General features: G+C 39.4%; 1 protein-coding gene across 1 annotated transcript; it reads right to left on the bottom strand.

Annotated features, from left to right (window-relative positions):
- Window positions 1-7,648: 7,648 nt before the first annotated feature.
- CCDC54 (coiled-coil domain containing 54) lies at window positions 7,649-8,623 on the bottom strand. The gene has a single exon (XM_005877421.1). It carries the CDS (start codon window positions 8,621-8,623, stop codon window positions 7,649-7,651), a length of 975 nt encoding a protein of 324 aa, XP_005877483.1.
- Window positions 8,624-19,987: the final 11,364 nt, after the last annotated feature.

The following is a 19,987-nucleotide window of genomic DNA, read 5'->3' on the forward strand; positions in this document are numbered from 1 at the left end:
GCTATAACAACAAATAACCATGTCACTGATGGCTGTGATCTAATTATAAACTGTACATCAAACAATTATTATATTTATAGTTGCAAAATATAAGTTGACTGAGGGTCAGTATAAATGAGAGTGGCACCCACATCTTAATTTTCTGATATCCCAAAGATGTGTTATACCTTCCATCAGGATATTGGCTCATGAGGTCACCCTTTCTGAACAGACTGATAGAAAGGATATGTACATATATCATCAGAAGCAGACTATCATTTGGGAACCTTTTCATGCATTTATTGTCTTATCCTCAGTGAGAATTGGGGAGAGGGGAAGTATCTAAAAATAGGCGGCATACTTGACTAAAGGAAAAAATTGGAAAGGTCCAGTTGAGAGCTGTTCTGGAAGCTTATGAGATTCCTTAGAGCTAACATGTAACAGAGTAGAAAAAGGATGGCCATCACATTGGATTAAACTACCTATGGAGACACACTGCCTTTTTTAGTATTTTTAGAGCACATGGTGTGGGCCTCTGGTAGGAATATCCCTACTATATGAAGGACTGCACCAAACCTCTGTTGTTTATCACTCTTATTTTTTTTTAACTTGCTTGAAATTCTTTTTTTTAAATTGATTTTTACAGAGAGAGAAAGGGAGAGAGAGTTAGAAACATTGATGAGAGAGAAACATCATGGATTGGCTGTCTCCTGCATGCCCCCTGCTGGAGATCAAGCCCGCAACTCAGGCATGTGCCCTTACCAGGAATGGATCCAGTGACCTCTTGGTTCATGGGTCAACGCTCAACCCCTGAGCCACACCAGCTGGGCTGTTTCTCATTCTTACTGGGAGTTTTTCTTCTTCTCCTTGTTCTTTCCCCTCTCCCCGACTCTACTTTTGGCTGGGGTGCATCTTCCCACACCCTTGCATCTCAAGCTTTGGGTGAAAAGAATGGGGTGGAGAAGGAGAAAGATCAGCAAATCTATCCTATCTTTGTCCTAAGAGCCCACTATAGCAACACCCTGCTCCACTAACTCCACCTGCCACTAACATTTCATGGCTCAGAAAGTGTTGCAGTTCCATATCCATAAAACAATAGTTATTTTCCAAGTTGATTATATTCCAAAAGACAAATGAGGGAGCAAAGCCTCTGACTTGCTTCTACCTCATTGTCTCCAATATCTCCATCACCATTTAGTGAGCACTAAGACTTATGCTAAGTGCTTTACATGTATAATTCTCTTCTTTCTAGATCAACTTTCAATCTTTCACTATAAAAAATGGCCCTGGCCCACTTCAGCCCTTATGCCCTGGACTAGATTCTCAGGAGCCACATGGAACCTTGTCTCTTTTCTTGCCTAAGAACTCCCCATGTCAGCTTCTCATCCCTAGAGTTCATCCTTGGTCCCCATTAGATCCTGTTCTTTGTCCCTGTGTTCCCCAAGGTATTTTCCTTGTGCCATCAATCTGTGAAATATTCATTCTACTATCAGATAGAAGAGAGCAAAGTGAGTGGGGTCTCTGATTCAGCTGTCAAAACTACTGCTCTTGTAGTTATTTTCCTGAATACACTTTGCATGGGAATACCAAAAGCTTTGCTCCATAGTTTTATTAATACCAATATCTCAGGTATATTGCTGTTCAATCAGTTTTTACAGGTTGGCCCAAAATATCCAACTCTAAAATGTCTCTTTTAATATGCATTCTGAATTGTAAACAGTGGATTTACAAATGAAGTTTTGGAGTATAATTCAGTGAAATGTTGGGGAGTGTCTACATTTTGGGTAGAACGATACAGAAAAAGTTGCATTTTTATGGCTTTCAGGAATTAACCTTAAAGCATTACTTTACTTTTAGGAATAGCATTTTTTTTTCTACATGGGACTTGGGTTATGTCCCATAAAAAGACTGCATTAAGTTTTAAATGAAGTGTGTAGTTTTCTACTCCAAATCTAAGCAACAGGGCAAAATAACTGTCAACTGGAGTGAACACCATTGGAAATTATGTTCCTTCAGGACAAGACTGATGTCTTTTTTAAAAAAAAAATATTTTATTGATTTTTACAGAGAGGAAAGGAGAGGGATAGAGAGTCAGAAACATAGATGAGAGAGAAACATCGATTAGCTGCCTCCTGTACACCCCCTACTTGGGGATGTGCCCACAACCAAGGTACATGCCCTTGACTGGAATCGAACCTGGGACCCTTCAGTCTGCAGGCCGACACTCTATCCACTGAGCCAAACCGGTCAGGGCAAGACTGATGTCTTTTTCATCTCTATTTCTTCATAGTATAGCTCAGTTAGTTCCTGGCATAGGGTCAGATTTCAATAAATGTTAGTGAATGCTGTTTTTGAATGAACAGAATGCTCTTAGTGTCTGTCTATGCAAGCAAGTATTCCAAACTGAACTAAATGACTTATCTTAAAATGGGTCTCTCCCTTCCTCTCCATCTACTTCTTCTGATGCTTATTTTTACAGTGTGCAATTAAAGGTGGGCAAACGGCTATTACAGATGAGTTGTTTTGGAGTTTTTGTATTTAGTCTTTCACTTGGTTCATTATTTGTCTGAAATTCTTTACAGCTAGCAAAGGGAGGTAGTGTTCTGAATGTAAGCTCCTTGAGGCAGGGACTTTGTTCTGTTGATCTTCTACCCCCTTTTAATATCTAGCCAAGAGAAGAAGGAAATGACTACCATTTGTTAAGTGTCAACTAAGTCATGGACTGTTCTGGGCAGGTTACACATTGTCTCATTTGATTAACACAACAGTCTTCTGACATAAATTGTTCTTAATTTAGAGTTGAGAAAACTAATGACTATAAGGATTAAGGACTTTGCCAAAATCACATATTTATAAAGTTTACCATTGTACACCCAACTTCTAGCACAGTACCTGATATATAATTAATGTTCAGTAAATAGCTGTTCTAAAGTCTGATCTTTTTTGAATGTCTTTACTATTTTCACTATTGAATTCCACTTCCCCAATAATGTGTGTAACAACAACCACAACAATGGTTTGAGACATTTTGACAGATGCACAATGGTTTCCATGTATATATACATTATAAGCATTCATCTAATTATATTTATACTCAATTTTATTTGTAGAGCAGGATAGTGCTTTATTTTCTGTCTTTTAATTTAAAAATGATTACTGAAAACCTATTAATAAAACTGATTTAGGTATTCAAGATAAATAGGTAAGTTTCTGTCATTATCATAAAAAAACTCAAAGTTTTGTGAGGGAGACAGACATGTGAACACAAAATAACAATGTGATGAAATAAATATTATTCTCTCTCTCATCCTATATAATAAAGAGGCAATATGCAATTGACCATCACACCCCCACAAGATAGCTTCCTATGACCAGGCTGGCAGGGGGGTTAGTGAGGGACAACCAAATGACTGAAAGGTAGGCTGCATGGGGTGACCAGGCTGGTGGGGGGGAGGGAGCCGTGAAGGGTGACCAGGCTGGCAGAGGGGGAAGTTGGGGGTAACCAGGCCTGTGGGGGGGCAATTAGGGGTGACTAGGCAGGCAGGCAGGTGGGCGATTAGGAGCCAGCAGTCCAGGATTGTGAGAGGGATTGGGCCTAAACTGGCAGTTGGACATCCCCCAAGGGGTCCCAGATTGGAGAGGGTTCAGGCTGGGCTGAGGGGACCCCAACCCTGTGCATAAATTTCATGCACCAGGCCTCTAGTATGTATATGTATATAATGGAAACACTGGTGGGGTTGTTAAGGAAGTCCCCAGTTCTTCCTCAGAGAAACTGAGTAGAGGATAAGGATCAGGGGAGGTATCTCAGAAAAAAAAATTGAGTTGAATCTCAAATGACCAATTATTGGTCATTAGCCAGATAAAGATGGGCATTGAAGGCAGTAGGAACAGCAAACACAAAGATACAAGATTTTGAAAAAAATCTGCAAAGCATTTACTGTGGCTGAATGGTGATTTGTATGTAAAGTTATCATGGGAAAATGAGTAATAATGTGAAGAAGTAATAATAATATCATTGATTTCACACTAACTATACATCAATTAGATTGCTTGGAAGTTCACATAATAATCTTCATTATTACTGGCAATAGCCCATGATTATAATTCTTATTTTAGGAATAAGGACACCGAGGCATTGGGAATGTAAGCTTTGGCTTGGTTCCAAAGTTACACAGCTAGTAACTGACAGAGCCAGCTCTTAAATCAGGTCAGCCTGATGCCAAAGCCATTGTGCTCTACCACTATGGAACTCTACATTCTGAAGGTAAAAATGCAGGATGGAAGGGTCGTGTAGGCTCTGTTAAGAAATTTTGATTTTATTTTGCTTGAAATGAGGAGCAATGAAAACATCTTTGAATTTTTTTAAAATTCACCTTTTTTTGTTGTTGTTAATCCTCACCCGAGGATATTTTTTTCATTGATTTTTAGAGATAGTGGGGGGGGGGGGGGGGGGGGGGGGGGGGGGGAGAGGGAGAGGGAGGGAAGAGAGGGAGGGAGAGAAAGAGAGAAACATTGATGTGAGAGAGACATATCGATTGGTTGCCTCCCTCAGGTGCCCTGACAGGGACTGGGGATGGAGCCTGCAACCCAGGTACATCCCCTTGACCGGATATCAAACCCGTGACCCTTCGGTGCTCAGGCCAATGCTCTAACCACTTAACAACACCAACCAGAGCAGGAAAACTTTTTATTCATAAAGAGATATTAATAAGATTTAAACCGAAATAGTAGAAGTGAGAACAGAGAGATGGATCCCTTGAATTGTTGGAAGATAAACAGGAAAAGATTTGATGATTGATATACAAAATGAGAGAGAAAAAGCTGAGAGTAATTCCTAGTGTGGGGTTATGGATAACTTGCACTGTGATGCCATTAGCAAGAGGAAGGCTGGGAAAGAAATGAGTTTGAGTCAGAGGAAGGAAGAGTTTCTAAGGTTAACTTAAGAATAAGGAGTTTCAGACTACTGTAGACATCAAGTAGAGAAGATAAAAAGTCACTTTGGGATGGGAGCTCAGGAGATTCCCAAAGAGTCTGGGTTAATAGTCCCTTGATTTGGGAGTCATTAAAGTGAAACATGACTATTTTTAAGGGAATAACCAGTAGCAGAGGAATCATCTAAGAAACTGAGAAAGATCCACCAGAGTGATTGATTGAAAGAAGACCAGAGAGAGAGCATTATTATGGAAGATATGATCCCATGAGCAGCCAGGGAGGGAATGGGAAATGGGGACAGGGAGGGTGGGCTTCTCATTCTAAGAGGATGACGAGTCCCCGAAAGAGAGGAGGGGGACATAGGGTCAAGGCAAACACATATTTTTGTAAGCTGAGTACAGAGAACTGGTAGTGGTGATTAGACTACCCCTGAGCCAGGGGTATGAGGCAGGACAATTTGAAAGCAAGGATGGGTGAAAAATTATTTTCTCACATGTAGTTACAAGTTGAGTTCTAATTTAATTTTTACTTATTTTTTCCTTTATTGATATTTAGAGAGATAGTAAAAGAGATGGGTAGAGAGATAGAAATATTGATGAGAGAGAAACATCATCGATTGGTTGCCTCCTGCATGCCCCCTACTGTGGATTGAACCTGTAACCCAGACATGTGCCTGACCGGGAATTGAACCAGTGACCTCTTGGTTCCTGGGTCAACGCTCAACCACTGAGCCACACCAGCTGGGCTTGAGTTCTAATTTTAATGAGTCATTGAGATCTCATCTAGATGGTGATAATAAATAATTGACTCAAAAGCAAAATCCTCTTTCTTCACAGGAATCTTGGGTAAACTAAAAGGACAGTTATCTTCAGGAAAATTTTGTGACTGAGAAAATAGTGTGGTGTTCTTCTCACCTTCTTCTCCTCTCACATTCTTATTCAGATAAAAGCCAGCTTAAAATGAACATGATGGAGATCACTGAAGAGAAATATGAGACCCATAAAAGGGTTGAAATAATAGCCTGTCAGTACGTTATGCTTGTAAAATACTTGGTGGCTTTGATTTCCCACATTCCCTCCAGGTCCCACTCCTGTGCTCTTGTTCTTGGTACACTGCCCTCACCATCCCCTCCTCTCCTTGCCTCCTTCCTTACTACAAGAGTCATCACCCTTTTTCTTCCTGATAGTAACAGCACTTCTTATATTGCTCTTTGCTGCCCATCCCCATCTATCATGCATTAGAGTTATGGGTGCACATATTTTATTTATCCTATTCAGTGTTGTGTCTACAATACAGTCAACATCTGCTACTTTTTTTTTTTATCCTCCATGACCCTTTGCTATTACTGAATGCTGATGAAGTATTTACTAAGTTAATAGAATGATTCCATTTTTTGCAGATGACAAAACAAACCAAGTTGAGATGAATTAATAAAGCTTATAAGTCTAGGATTTAAGACTGTTCAGAACTAAGGTCTTCTGATTCCCAGCCCTATGCTCTTTCCCTAAATTCTTTGCCTCTGTTGAAACAGTAAGTAAGTGCTAAGTAGGCATGTAAGGTGAAAGCATTTGTAAATATACAGAGGCTCAGATGACCCAGAAAATACCAGTTGAGTCACTTTTCACTCTCCCGGAATCCACTTGTGATATTGTTTGCCTGTATCTTGGCTTACCTTCCCTAGTTACTCTCTAATTAAGGGCCACACCCAAGGTGCTGAACTAGAAATCTGGCTGTTCTTTATGGTTTTTCTGAAAGTGACTAAATACATAGAGATTGCTGGTGCCTTTTCCAAGATGATACTTGACTTTGTTAGCATGTTTTATTTTTTTAAAAATATATTTTATTGATTTTTTACAGAGAGGAAGGGAGAGAGACAGAGAGTTAGAAACATCGATGAGAGAGAAACATCGATCAGCTGCCCCCTGCACATCTCCCACTGGGGATGTGCCCGCAACCCAAGTACATGCCCTTGACCGGAATCGAACCTGGGACCCCTCAGTCCGCAGGCCGACGCTCCATCCACTGAGCCAAACCGGTTTTGGCTGTTAGCATGTTTTAAATGGGTTTAAAACAAACCCATTGAATATATAGTCTTGCCTTAAGTAGGTATATGATAGAACGGTCCATGCTGCACTTATCACATATTGACATATTTAAAAGTTATTTGTGTACACATTTAATCTGTAAATTTGTAAAGAAGGATTAAGTAAAATGCATTTGTAAATAAAAAATGTTGTAGTATATAATTGCCACCAGACTGGTACTAGACAATATTGTGTCTTTTCATACTATTTCTCCGTTAATTTCCTTTATATCTGCCTTAGTACCTTTTTTTCTCACTTGAAACTAGGTTGTTCTTCGCTTATTGCCAAAGAAAGCCCCACTTCAAATTATTAACTGGGAGTAACTTAAAGTAGTATATTTACCATGAATATTTGTAATTTAACAGCATCAGACTATATTGGTAGAGTTCATTAACTAAGTTAGGTGGTGACCTCTTTATTTTTGCTTCATTATCTAAGAAATGGGCACTGGATGAGCCTCATGAATTTTGCCTATGAGAAAACAAGAACATTGACAGAAAAGGCACCACAGTTGTCCAATGGGATGATCTGCTTTAACTTACTGTAGACATATAGAAATGTGGGCAAGGAGTTCACAGCAACCACAAAGATGTGTGAGTGCTTAGAGCCATGAGGTTACATTTATTTTGTGCCAAGCAAAGCAGAATATAACTCTATAGTCGAGTTATTTCCTCCTTTAAAAAACCCAAAAGACAGTAAATGTAGTTGAAAACAGAGAGACAGATTGTGGTCAAGCTCACAATAGGCTCAGTGAGTGGACAGTATCTCTGGGTTATGTGCTGTGGTTCTTCAGGAGGGATGGTTGGCCTAGAAAGAAGCCACTGGATGAACTCTTCTAACTTGGTAGCACTGAGAAAAAATCTCCACTTTCCTCCATGGACAAAAGTTAGCTTGATCCATGTACTAATATCTGGGTAAATATAAATGTTTGAGTTTGCCTTTTTAAAGCTTCTTAATGCATTTTGATGGTTACTTTGCTTCAGAATTTTAATTTTGGGAGAGATTGTTTTTTCCTCAGTGGGATCAGAATAACTAGGCAATTTCTCTGGTTTTGCTGAAGAGATTTCAGAGTCTGTAGAAGCCAATGTGTTCTTCAAAGTTTGTGCTTGTATGAGTTTGTGAAGTAATTCCATGACCTCTTTACCTTTTTCTCCTTCCAGAACTTCTGAACAATGTATGCTGGAAGAAGAATTCTGGTTTTCCAGTTCTGTTACCTTCTTCTTTAAAGCATCAATGTTTTCTTTCATTGAGAAGATATCTTTAGTTATTGTATATTGCTTGTCTTCATTAACATTCGTTCTGGTTTCTAGTACCTCCATCTGCTTCTGATAAAAGTCAATCTTTCCCTGGAATTTTGATACTGCACTGACAATGTCAGTCATTTTCTTGAGGAGGTCAATTTGGGCAGTTTTAATATCTTGGAGCATTCCTATAACACTCATTTCTTCATCAGTACTGTCATCTTGATCACAACCATAGGAAGTTATAGTTGGATTTCTAGTTGAATTTGGGTGCTGGTTATTAAATTTATGGTAAACATTTTTAAGAGATTGTCTGATCTTGGAGAGATTTGAAGGCCACATCTTCCCAGCAGCAGCTTTTACTCTTTTGGTTTGATGTTTGTACATGTTTCATGAGCCAAGATGTTGGGAGACCTGATGAGAATTGAAGAAAGAAGCAATGTTAGAATTAAATGGTCTTCTCTTACTATTTGTTGAATGTCTTTCCTGGTAACATTGTGGAATGCCCTATGGAGAACACAAAGGGCAATAGTAGGTACTCTTAGTTGGTTAGCTTCTTTCAGGGCAGTGCTTGTGAATAATGGTCAACTGATGGATTCTTTCATATGGTGATTATTGACCTGATGCTGATGTCACAATGGCTGCTGGCTTAGATTCCATTTAACCTTAGGCCAATAATTCTCAAAAATTTTGGTCACAGAACTGTTTTTCCCTCATAAAAATTGAAGACCACAGACCTTTTGTTTATATTGGTTATATCAATTAATAGTCCATATTAGAAATTAAAACTAAGAAAGTCTTAGGATATTATTTTTTTAAATATTTTATTGATTTTTTACAGAGAGGAAGGGAGAGGGATAGAGAGAAACATCGATGAGAGAGAACCATCAATCAGCTGCCTCCTGCACACCTCCTACTGGGGATGTGCCTGCAACCAAGGTACATGCCCTTGACCGGAATCGACCCTGGAACTCTTGAGTCCACAGGCCGACACTTTATCCACTGAGCCAAACTGGCTAGGGCTAGGATATTAATTTAATAAAATAAAAAATAATAACAATATTAAATGTTAACATAAAATAATTATATTTTCCAAAAGAAGAAATAAGAGTGACATTGTTTATATATTTGCAAATGTTTTAAATACCTGGATTAGTAGAAGACACTTAGATTTTGCTTCTGCATTACAGCTATTGTGAAATGTTGTTTTGGTTGAAATATATTAAGAAAATAGTCTTTGAGTACTGGGAAGAGGCCAACCTCATGGTAGCAGATAAAATTTTTCAAAATCCTAATTTTAGCTTGAAAAGCTTGAAATTAATTAAGCTTGTAGGTTGTTTTCCTTAAAGTGATAGATAAGGTCCTTCTATCCATTTTTCCCCCAAAATGCTTGCCAAATACCCAAATATGAATTATTATCGCTTGCTGCCAGTTTTTCTTTTAGGTAAACATGATATTCCATGGCCCTGGCCAGGTAGCTCAGTTAGTTAGAGCATTGTCCTGATATGTTAAGGTTGTGGGTTTGATCCCCGGTCATGACACATACAAGAATCAACCAATGCAGGCATTAATAAGTGGAAGAACAAATTGCAAATTGATGTTTCTCTCTCTCTCTCTCTCTCTCTCTCTCTCTCTCTCTCTCTCTCTCTCAAAATCAATTTAAAAAATTTTAAATGATGTTTCATGCCTGGCTGGTATGGCTAAGTGGTTGAGTGTTGACCTATGGACCAGGAGGTTATGGTTCAATTCCTGGTCAGGACACATGCCCAGGTTGCAGGCTCCATCCCCAGTGGGGGTGTGCAGGAGGCAGCTGATCAGTGATTCTCCATCATTATTGATGTCTCTCTCTCCCTTCCTCTCTGAAGACTCTATCTATCTATCTATCTATCTATCTATCTATCTATCTATCATCTATCTATAAATATATAAATGATGTTTCATGAAAAAAAGCAGCTAGTTTAGTATGTAACTCAGATAAATACTTTCCTGGAGATATCCACCATACTCTGGTAAGCCACAGAAGTGCTTTGTGTGTACTTCCTATTACATCACACATAATGTTAAGAAGACATATTGTAGGGTTGAGATTTAAGAAAATTAAATTTTCCCTAACTGGTTTGGCTCAGTGGATAGAGTGTCAGCCTGCAGACTGAAGAGTCTCAGGTTCGATTCCGGTCAAGGGCATATAACTTGGTTGCAGGCACATCTCCAGTGGGGGCTGTGCAAGAGGCAGCTGATTAATGTTTCTCTCTCATCGATGTTTCTAACTCTCTATCCCTCTCCCGTCCTCTCTGTAAAAAAATCAATAAAATATGTTAAAAAAAGAAAATTAACTTTTTTTACTGCTTCATTAAGGGTATATAGAGCTAAACTGGCATTTCCTTGTATTCTTTTTCTGTTCTTTCGATTGATACAGTTTACTGCCACTGCCTTGGTTTCTGCTAAGTTTTACCCACCATTGTTTTGCAATGCAATTTGCAAAATGCAAATGTCAACATGGTGAAACAGTCTAATATTATTTTGAAATATTTTTGCTCTCATCATGCCTTGTACACCACACCTTGAGAACTACGGCCTTGAGCTTCAAAAAAACAGCAGACATTTTTCATGTTTCTTCTTACAGCTTTTAAAAATAATAGTATTTGAAATTCATTCCTTTGAAATATTAAATGTTTTGTTTATTTTATAAATTGAGGTAAACTTTAATTTTTTCTTTGGTCACCTAAGACTGGATATTTCGGAATTTAAATCACACGATAAAGCTGTCTCTCAAGGTGCAGTTCCACTTTATGAAAAAGGAGATTCCCCGTAGGATCAGTGCCAGTCCCAACCCTCCACTAAATCACTCTTCCTCCTACTTATGCCTAATTGCAGTGCTAGCTTTGGCTTAGATTTTGGTACAAACTCTGAATTTAAGCCAAAGTAATTTAAGAATTTTGGCTCATCAATGATATCTGGGATTTTCCTTGACTGTCCTATCTTTGAATCTCTGTTTAGAAACCTTATGAAAACTTCTGGAAACCTTTTCAAACTGTTGCTGAGGAAAAAAAAAATATTCTCCAGGAAGCAGACTAGCAGAGGAATAGTATGTGGGGCCAAAAAGGTAGTATTCAGAGCTGCCCCATTCACCTTAGACAAGGCCATTCTATCCATCAAGCACTGCAGACTCAGTGCTTAGGGCCTATGAGGTTGTCAAGGGCCAATAAAAAATATTTGAGAGCAGAAAGAAAAAATAATGGGCTCAGAATATGAAAAGATTGAAACAATAAATGTTTAATTAAATATCTCCAAAGTGTACCATTATATCATCTTCATTAATTGTTAAATTTAGAATTAAAATTTTATTACATTTGGGGGAATTTTTGGATTAGGTTTTCTCACTTTACAAGAATTCTCAAATAAATTAGAGGGATTGCTTGTAGCAAATACTCCAAATGGGGTAATAACAGCTAAAACTTATTGGGTGAATACCAGACACTGTTCTAAATATTAGCTTATTTAACTAAAATTCAGAGAAGTCAAGTAATTTTTCTTTCTGCTAAAGAATTGGAAAAATTGAATTTAAAATTCTTACATTCTAGCTCCAGGGTTCATATATTTTATCTCTACTGCCACACAATTATGATAAAAATACCTGTTTATCAACTCAGAAAGAGATTGGCATTTCATTTTAGAAAAATCACACGCTATAGTTATTGAAAACATTTTGATTAAAATTTTATTTGTTTAGCAATATTATAAAACTAAATGTTTGTTTGGTTATTTTATGTATTAAAGCTACTAAGGCTATTCTTGCCTTATTGTAATAGTAGTATAACAACTGTATAATAAAGAACAATAGACTTTAAAATTTAAACTAAAATTATTCATGTTCAATGATTATTTTTATGAAAAAATTTAATCTAGTAGGTTTGATAAAAGCATAAACCTTGTCTGATTTCCTAATTACTTATTTATTAATAATAAAGAAAGGAACCTCAGCCTATTTGGGGCTTGCTGGACTGTGGGAACCTATCGTGGGAGGATATAAGCCTATTGATTTGGGTGAATTTGTAAGAGCAGTCAACAAGTGAATGATGGTTTGATTTGAGTAGTGGGCACACAGTGCAATATACAAATTTTGTATACTTGAAACCTATATAATCCTATTAACCAATGTCACCCCGATAAATTTAATTAATAGATGAATGAAAAATGGGGAATGAGCTGATTCCCACCCTTTTGTTCTTGCCAGATATATGGAGACATTTAGAAATAAAATAACTTGGAATACTGGAACCTAATGGTGGATTTTTACTGAGGAAAAATGTTCTCCGGGAGGCCTGCATTTACGGGAATGGTATTTGGAGCCAGAAAGTTCAGAGTTCAAGGTGTTCTCATTTACTAACTCTGTGCTCTTAGTTAAGTTACTAACCTTTCACAAGCCTGTAAAATAGGATAATAATAGCACCTATTTCATAGTGTGGATTTGAGGATAAGGTGTTCAATATTTGTAACCTCTTTTCCACCTTTTCTCTGATTACCTTCTTCTCACTCATCTTTCCAATAAAAGTAGGAAATGGTTAAGAGCTTTAAGCTTTAGCTCTACTGTCTCTTTCAGTGTATTACTCTCTCAGTAAAAAGGCCACTCCACCATCTATATGACCATGGCATAAAGCAACTACTGCTCACTGTTCCATATGCCATGCAGATAAAGCATTTGGATTAGAACAGCACCAGAAGGCAGCAAACAGGGTCGGGTAAACCAATATTGTGTCTCCTAGTACAGCTACTGCAACAAGCTATGGTGTCAAAAAGAATGGCATGGAATGACAATTGGAGAGATGATTCTAATAATAGATAATATTATTAACATTTAAAAACTAGTGGTTTTGAGTAAATTAATTATAAATTTATTATGGTAGAGTCTAACTCAGCAGTTCTCAACCTGTGGGTCATGACCCCTTTGGGGTCGAATGACCCTTTCACAGGTGTCGCCTAAGACCATTGGAAAACACGTATATAATTACATATTGTTTTTGTGATTAATCACTATGCTTTAGTTATGTTCAATTTGTAACAATGAAAATGCATCCTGCATATCAGATATTTACGTTATGATTCATAGCAGTAGCAAAATTACAGTTATGAAGTAGCAACGAAAATAATTTTATGGTTGGGGGTTACCACAACATGAGGAACTGTATTAAAGGGTCACGGCGTTAGGAAGGTTGAGAACCACTGGTCTAGCTGATCTATTTAAAACTTACCTTAATTTAAAAAAAATAAAAATAAAAAAATAAAACTTACCCTAATTTACATCCTTTTTAATATGCTTCTCTTTTGAGTTGGTAGAGTTATAGCTATTCTGCTAGCAATTGGACATTATTTGTAACCTTTATGTTACATCGATAGTCTCTACTATTGTTCAAGTACCCTTAGTGGTTGTGATCATGAAAAAATTTTGAAGGTCTTTTACATCCCCCACAAAATTTGAGGACCAGGTTTACAAGAATCTGAGCCCTCATACCTGAATATCACCTGTCATGTGCAGAGCGAGATAAAAGATTAAGGGAACAGGAACCAGGAAGGTTTTTTTCAAAATTAATCAGGAGGTAGCTGACCCAAGTGGATAAGAATGTGTTAATCAGAGAGCCTCGATCTGGTGTTTCACAAACCAAGTAGTTATTAAGGACCCCAAAGTGGAGCCATCTTTTTCTACTTTTCTTTCTGTTTAGCCATGAGAAGTAGAAAGGAACACAATTGACATCAGAGCTGTTGCACTGGGCCAAGGGATGAAGAGTAAAGGAAAGACACAGTGTTTATATGACAGGAAGAGGCAGGCAGTGATGCCACATTATTTGCTGAAGGACATGATGGAGCCATTGCCATTGATAAGTCAGCCTGGCTAGAGGGACACTTGGGGTGAGTATGGTGTCCATAAATGTTCTGGATAACACTTTAAAATCATATGGATCCCCGGCCAAATAAGATGAACAACTCTGATGAAATGATGGAATGGTCATTTTCTTTCACATGCTCTTTATTTTATCACAATAACTGAAATTGTGGGGTCCCTTTCTGGAATGTCCTCCATGTATTTATCATCCTGGCAAGTTTCTACTCATCCTTTAGGAGACATCCAGGTAACACGTTCCTCCTGTCTGTTCTCCATGATCCTCCACGTGGACTTACTAGAGCTTTCGAAAGTTCTGTGTCCCTACCTAGTGGTGATTGACACACAATGACAGTATTGCTGTATGCCATTGTTGTGCCAATCTCCCCTCTAGATTGTGAGCTCCTTGAGAGGAGAAACTTGCTTTCAACTCTATATCTCCAGTGTCACAAGCCTAATGTAGTTGGTGCTCAGTGTATCTTTATTCATTGATGAATGCACTTGTGGATAATTATTAAGATATACATTGGGTCTCTCTCTTCTGAGCCTAATTCTAGAAAGAATTAGCCCAATGTGTGGCTGGGGAACACATTGCTTTCTTCATAAAGGGAATCTATGATAACTTTTCTCAGCTCCTGAGGGAACATTTAGCATTTTGGGATAGGGATTTAATAATTGCTTCTCCAGAGACCTGAAGTAGTTAAATGGCAAGAGAGGTAAATTGAGAACTTGGAAACAGCTAAGGCATGGATGAGAGAGAGAACTCCGTAGCGATGGTAACAGGATTGGTGTTAATGGCACTGATCATAGATGTGACTAAGGTACCCAGCATACTTCCCCATGTGCCCCATATTGAGTCTTTCAGGCCTCTAGGGAACCACAGGTAATCAGTGTGTTTTCCACGTCCCTGTGGGTATGCCTGCAAATGCATTTGTCACCATCTAGGGTACTCAGGCACTTATCTCTTTATTCATGTCATTTTATCCTCCAAATTTACAAAGAGCTCTCTCTAGCTTATCTAGATATACCCTTCACCATTTAGTTCCAGAACCCTGGGGGCATATTCGAATTTTATGTAATCTCTCCTCCCTGTCATCTTCCTCCCATTCTTTCTGTTATGCTTGGCTCTTGCTGGTAATATATTATATAAGGCTGCTCAGCTTCTGTAATGCTCAACTTCACCTCTTGGTTTCCCTTCTCCAATATTGCTGTTAAACCTCTGCTCCCCGTAGCCTATGATTGAGACCCTATTCATAGTGCTTTATAAGTCCTGATGTGCACAATTGATGTAGCCATAAAAATAAATGGCCGTAAAAAAGAAAGAGAAAGCAAAAGAGAAGTGTTTTTTTTGCTTAACCATGGACCTCCTTTCTTTAATGGCACTGGTGAATAAATTCAGTGAGTTATTCTACTTAAACACTTCTGTTTCACTGAATTTATATCACTTAGCGGATCTTTTTAGAAATAATTATGTGATGGGTGCAGCCCTGGATTAACTTGCTGTCCTGTTCCTGAATTGCACCAAACTTCATTTAAGAAACACTGAAAATAAAAGACATGGAATACATAGTGATCATATAGGAATGGGGATTTCAAATGTAAACACATCCAGAAATCATCAAGTGTACCAGTTGAAGAATGTTAGTTTTCCCATTTTTAATTATACTAAACACTGTGTAGTTTGCTGCGTTGTCTTACTTGGGTTTGTTTATATGTTACTATATCTTAATTGGAAGAAAAACTCTGTTTTAGTGTTTGGGTTTTCAGTTGTAATGATGCTTTATAGGACTTTGGACTACAAAACCCGAGGAGCTAGTTTCTTTCTTGGCTTAAAGTTTTAAAGATTATAATGTGAAAGATTGCACTGGTTTTCCTTAATGCTGCGAACCTTGAGAGGCATCTGTTATTATGACGTTTTATGCTTCTGAGGGAATTTGCACCAGCATCTCTGTGAAGTAAATGTGTATGTGTCCCTTGGCTCTATCTTTCCTTCTGTTATGAGTCTGTTCTCCATCCTGGGCATAATTCTTCCCACTTTATTTCACGTGTGCAGTGAGAACAGCAATAATGCCATGTGTTGATGTTGAAGGAGTGTCATAAGGCTATCATGAAACATCTAATTTTTAAATTTATGTAACCCTTAAACTATTATCATTATGCACTGTTTCTGCAGTGTTTGCTCTTCTGGAGTTTGATTTTAGAGTCATTTTCTCTCTCTCTTTAATGCTACATGTGTCCTTTCTCCTGTAATGGGTTTGGATTGCAAAGATCTTATTTAACTTTCCAAATATATTATTTCTCTTTATACTCTCTGGTTACACACAGAATAGAAAATGCCCAAAAGGCAATCTGAAAACTGAAGGTTTTCTTTTCCTCTTTCTTCTCTACCTAGGCTTTTACAATTGTGATCTAAGGGGAGAAGTATTTACTCATTGCTTTAAGTATTTATTAAAAGCTCCTTTCCCTTGCCACCCCCCAGGATATATATTATTGCTGCCCCTGCTTTGGGTGTGCCAAAAGCCAATTAGAGTATAAAAGGTATTTAAGAATATTTAACTAAAGATTGAGAATTAGATCTTTTTTTATTCTCTTTCTTGAAATTTGAGATCTCTTTCTGATGGTCTTAATATAATGTAAGTATCAAATGACAGAAATGGAGAATGACAAGGCAGTTCTATTAGACACATATTTCAATAATTTTCAGCTTCAGTTTTGGCACTAATGGCTATGATTCTCACTGCAACTTATGAGAATTAATTACCACTCATTCTATTTAGGTGTCCAAGTTTCTCCTCCATAATATAGTATAAAATGAGAGCAAGCTGGCTTAAGCCCTTGGGTAATTTACATACTAAAATAGGTAAAAAGCTTTACCATAACCTCCATTGAACTTCACATCTAATTTTTTTAATGGCACTTAAAAACAACAACAACAACAAAAGAACATTCCTGGAAATCACATTCTTTGTTATTAGAAATCAGAACTAAAAAAAAAAAAAAAAAAAAAAAAAAAAAAGGATGCCAGGCTCATTATAATGATTTAAAAAGTGACATATTAAAACAGAAGATCCAGTATTCCTTTGAGAATCTAAAGAAAGCTTTGCAGTCATCCCTTAGAAACAGCTTATGCATATAATTCTGTATATAATTTTAGGTGATTCACAGACCTAACCTCCAGTCTCTTGTCCCAAAGGCATTTGTGGACACTATAAATTATACCCAAGATATAATTCCTGACAGAAAGAGAAGAAGGATGGTTCACACTTCAGTATCTGATTGTGGGTATTTTGTTACTAAGAGGTCTGGGGTCTTTAGGTGGTTTTGCTTGAGAACTTAGAATACATGAACTGCTCAGAATAAAGGCAGTTGATTATTTCAGGATCACAGGAGGGAGAGGCCATAGGATGCAGTAGTTTGGAATTGGTTGCAGTGGAAACCTTTAAGAATGAGTGAGATTGGTTAGATGAAAGTCTGGCTCTTCGCACCATGAAATCAGGGTCCCTATTTGGTTTGTCTTCACTGTCTCTAGGTTGGTGCCTGCTATTTACCAATAGGCTTTCAATAAAGATGAATATAGTATTTTAGTGAAACTTAAACCAAGAAAAATGGCATTAACCCAGGGCTGGAGTTCTACCTGGGCCTCTGAAGCTGAGTGAATGAAATGAATGTTGGTGACCCCTCTAGTTATCTCTGGTGATCAGTTGAGAGCATGGCAAGCATTTTATAAGAGTTATTGGGAGGTCAAAGCTACACAATTAAGTGTCTTAATCTTATTGCTAAGGAACTAAGAAATAGCAGAAGTGACATACCCAATATTTTATCATGAAATTCTGATAGGCCTTAGGAGTAGAACTTGCAGAAGTGGTTCCAAATCTGAGACTGAACTGCCAGGCCTTAGTCCCATAGCATTGGAGAGGTTGCCACGTCTCCTGCAGTTCCTCTAGTTTAGAGCTTTTGATGCAGGCATCCTGGGGGATCAGGGACTGAGAGGCTACAACCCACAGTGAGCTCTTGGCTTTGGGCAGGAAGAATTCAAACACAAACCAGCATAGCGTATAAAATGAAGTGAGTTTATTAGGGTGAAACAGTGAGACAGAGGATGGGCTACTGCACAGAGCAGCCCTACTTTAGTGGAATTTGCTTTCTTTATTGAGGTTCATTTAATCAGGGGGTGGGGTACTCAATCAGAGGGATGAATATTCATAATCTTCCTCAGAAAGGATGGAGATTTCTCAGAGGAGCTGTGTGGGCCATCTTGTGACCTTTATGGGCTTGATGGTGGCACAGGATGTTCATTTAGCTTGCTAATACATTACAACTAGAGGTCCAGTGCACGAATTCGTGCACAAGTGGGGTCCCTTGGCCTGGCTGGCTATCAGGGCCAATAGGGGCCATCTCACCCAGTCCCAATCGGGCCGATTGGAGCCAGCTGGCTGGGGGGAGGGACCACGGGAGGTTGGTCAGCTGTGGAAGGCTGGCTGTGGGAGCACACTAACTACCAGGGGCAGCTCCTGTGTTGAGCGTCTGCCTCCTGGTGGTCAGTGCACGTCATAACGACTAGTCATTCAGTCTATCAGTCCTAACGGTCACTTAGGCTTTTATATATATGGGGGGGGGGCCCAGTGCACGAAGATTTGTGTATGGGGGTGGGTCCCTCAGCCCGACCTGCACCCTCTACAATCTGGGAGGCCTCAGGGGAGCCCTCTTCAATTCGGGAGTTTCTGTCTGTCTTTGCAATCATATGAGCGAATTGTCTGAGACCCCAACCCAGTTTGGTTTGTTGCTCACAGAATAATAGAGACATTTTTTTTTCTTTGCTTCATTGGTGGAGATTTCCTGGAAGTTTTAGGATATCTTCCCTTTAATTTTTCCTAGATACTCTTATTTTACTTATGTCTTTCACCTTTGCTTTCCCTCCATCCCCCACCACAACAGTAACTTGCTTCAGACTCACTTTGCTCTAGTGTCTAGGAGATCCGTCTGCCACCAGAACTATGATTCCCAGCATTCCTGGTGCTCCCGAGCTCTGGGCTTCTGCTTCTGGTCCTGGGGCTGCCACCAGAACTACTATTCCAAGATTCCTGGTGCTCCCCACGCTCTTGCTTTTCCCTTCCTGCGCTGTCTCCGTCCCATGGCCTCCCACTCTGCCAAGTCCTCCAAGCCACCAGCTCTCCCTCTCTGCTCTCCGCCAGGCGCCTGTGTATGCAAATCAACCCACCATCTTTGTTGGGTTAATTTGCATACTCACTCCTGATTGGCTGGTGGGAATCAAGGAGGTACGGTCAATTTTACATGTTTCTCTTTTATTATATAGGACTAGAGGCCCGGTGCACAAAAATTTGTGCACTCGGGGGGTGAGAGGGGTCCCCCAGCCCGGCCTGTGCCCTCTCGCAGTCTGGGACCCCTCGGGAGATAACGACCTGCTGGCTTAGGCCTGCTCCCGGGTGGCAGAGGGCAGGCCCAATCCCTAAGTGCAGCCCCTGGTCAGGCTCAGAGCAGGGCCGATTGGGGAGTTGGGGCGCCGCCCCGTCATGCACAGAGCAGGGCGGATCGGGAGGTTGCAATGCCACCCTCAGTCACGCTCAGGGTAGGGCCGATTGGGGGGTTGGGCCACCGCCCCCTGTCACACTCAAGGCAGGGTCGATAGGGAAGTTGCGGCGCCACCCCCTGTCACTCACAGAGCAGGGCCCATCAGGGGGGTTGGGGCGCCACCACTGTCACACTCGGGGCAGGGCCGATGGAGAGGTTATGGCTCTACCCTGTCACACACAGAGCAAGGCCCGTGGAGGGGGGTTGGGGCACCACCCTCTATCACCCACAGAGCAGGGCCGATCAGGGGGTTGGGGCGCCACCACTGTCACACACAGAGCAGGGCC

The sequence above is a fragment of the Myotis brandtii genome, unplaced genomic scaffold (genome assembly GCF_000412655.1).
Source record: "Myotis brandtii unplaced genomic scaffold, ASM41265v1 scaffold519, whole genome shotgun sequence".
NCBI lineage: Eukaryota > Metazoa > Chordata > Mammalia > Chiroptera > Vespertilionidae > Myotis > Myotis brandtii.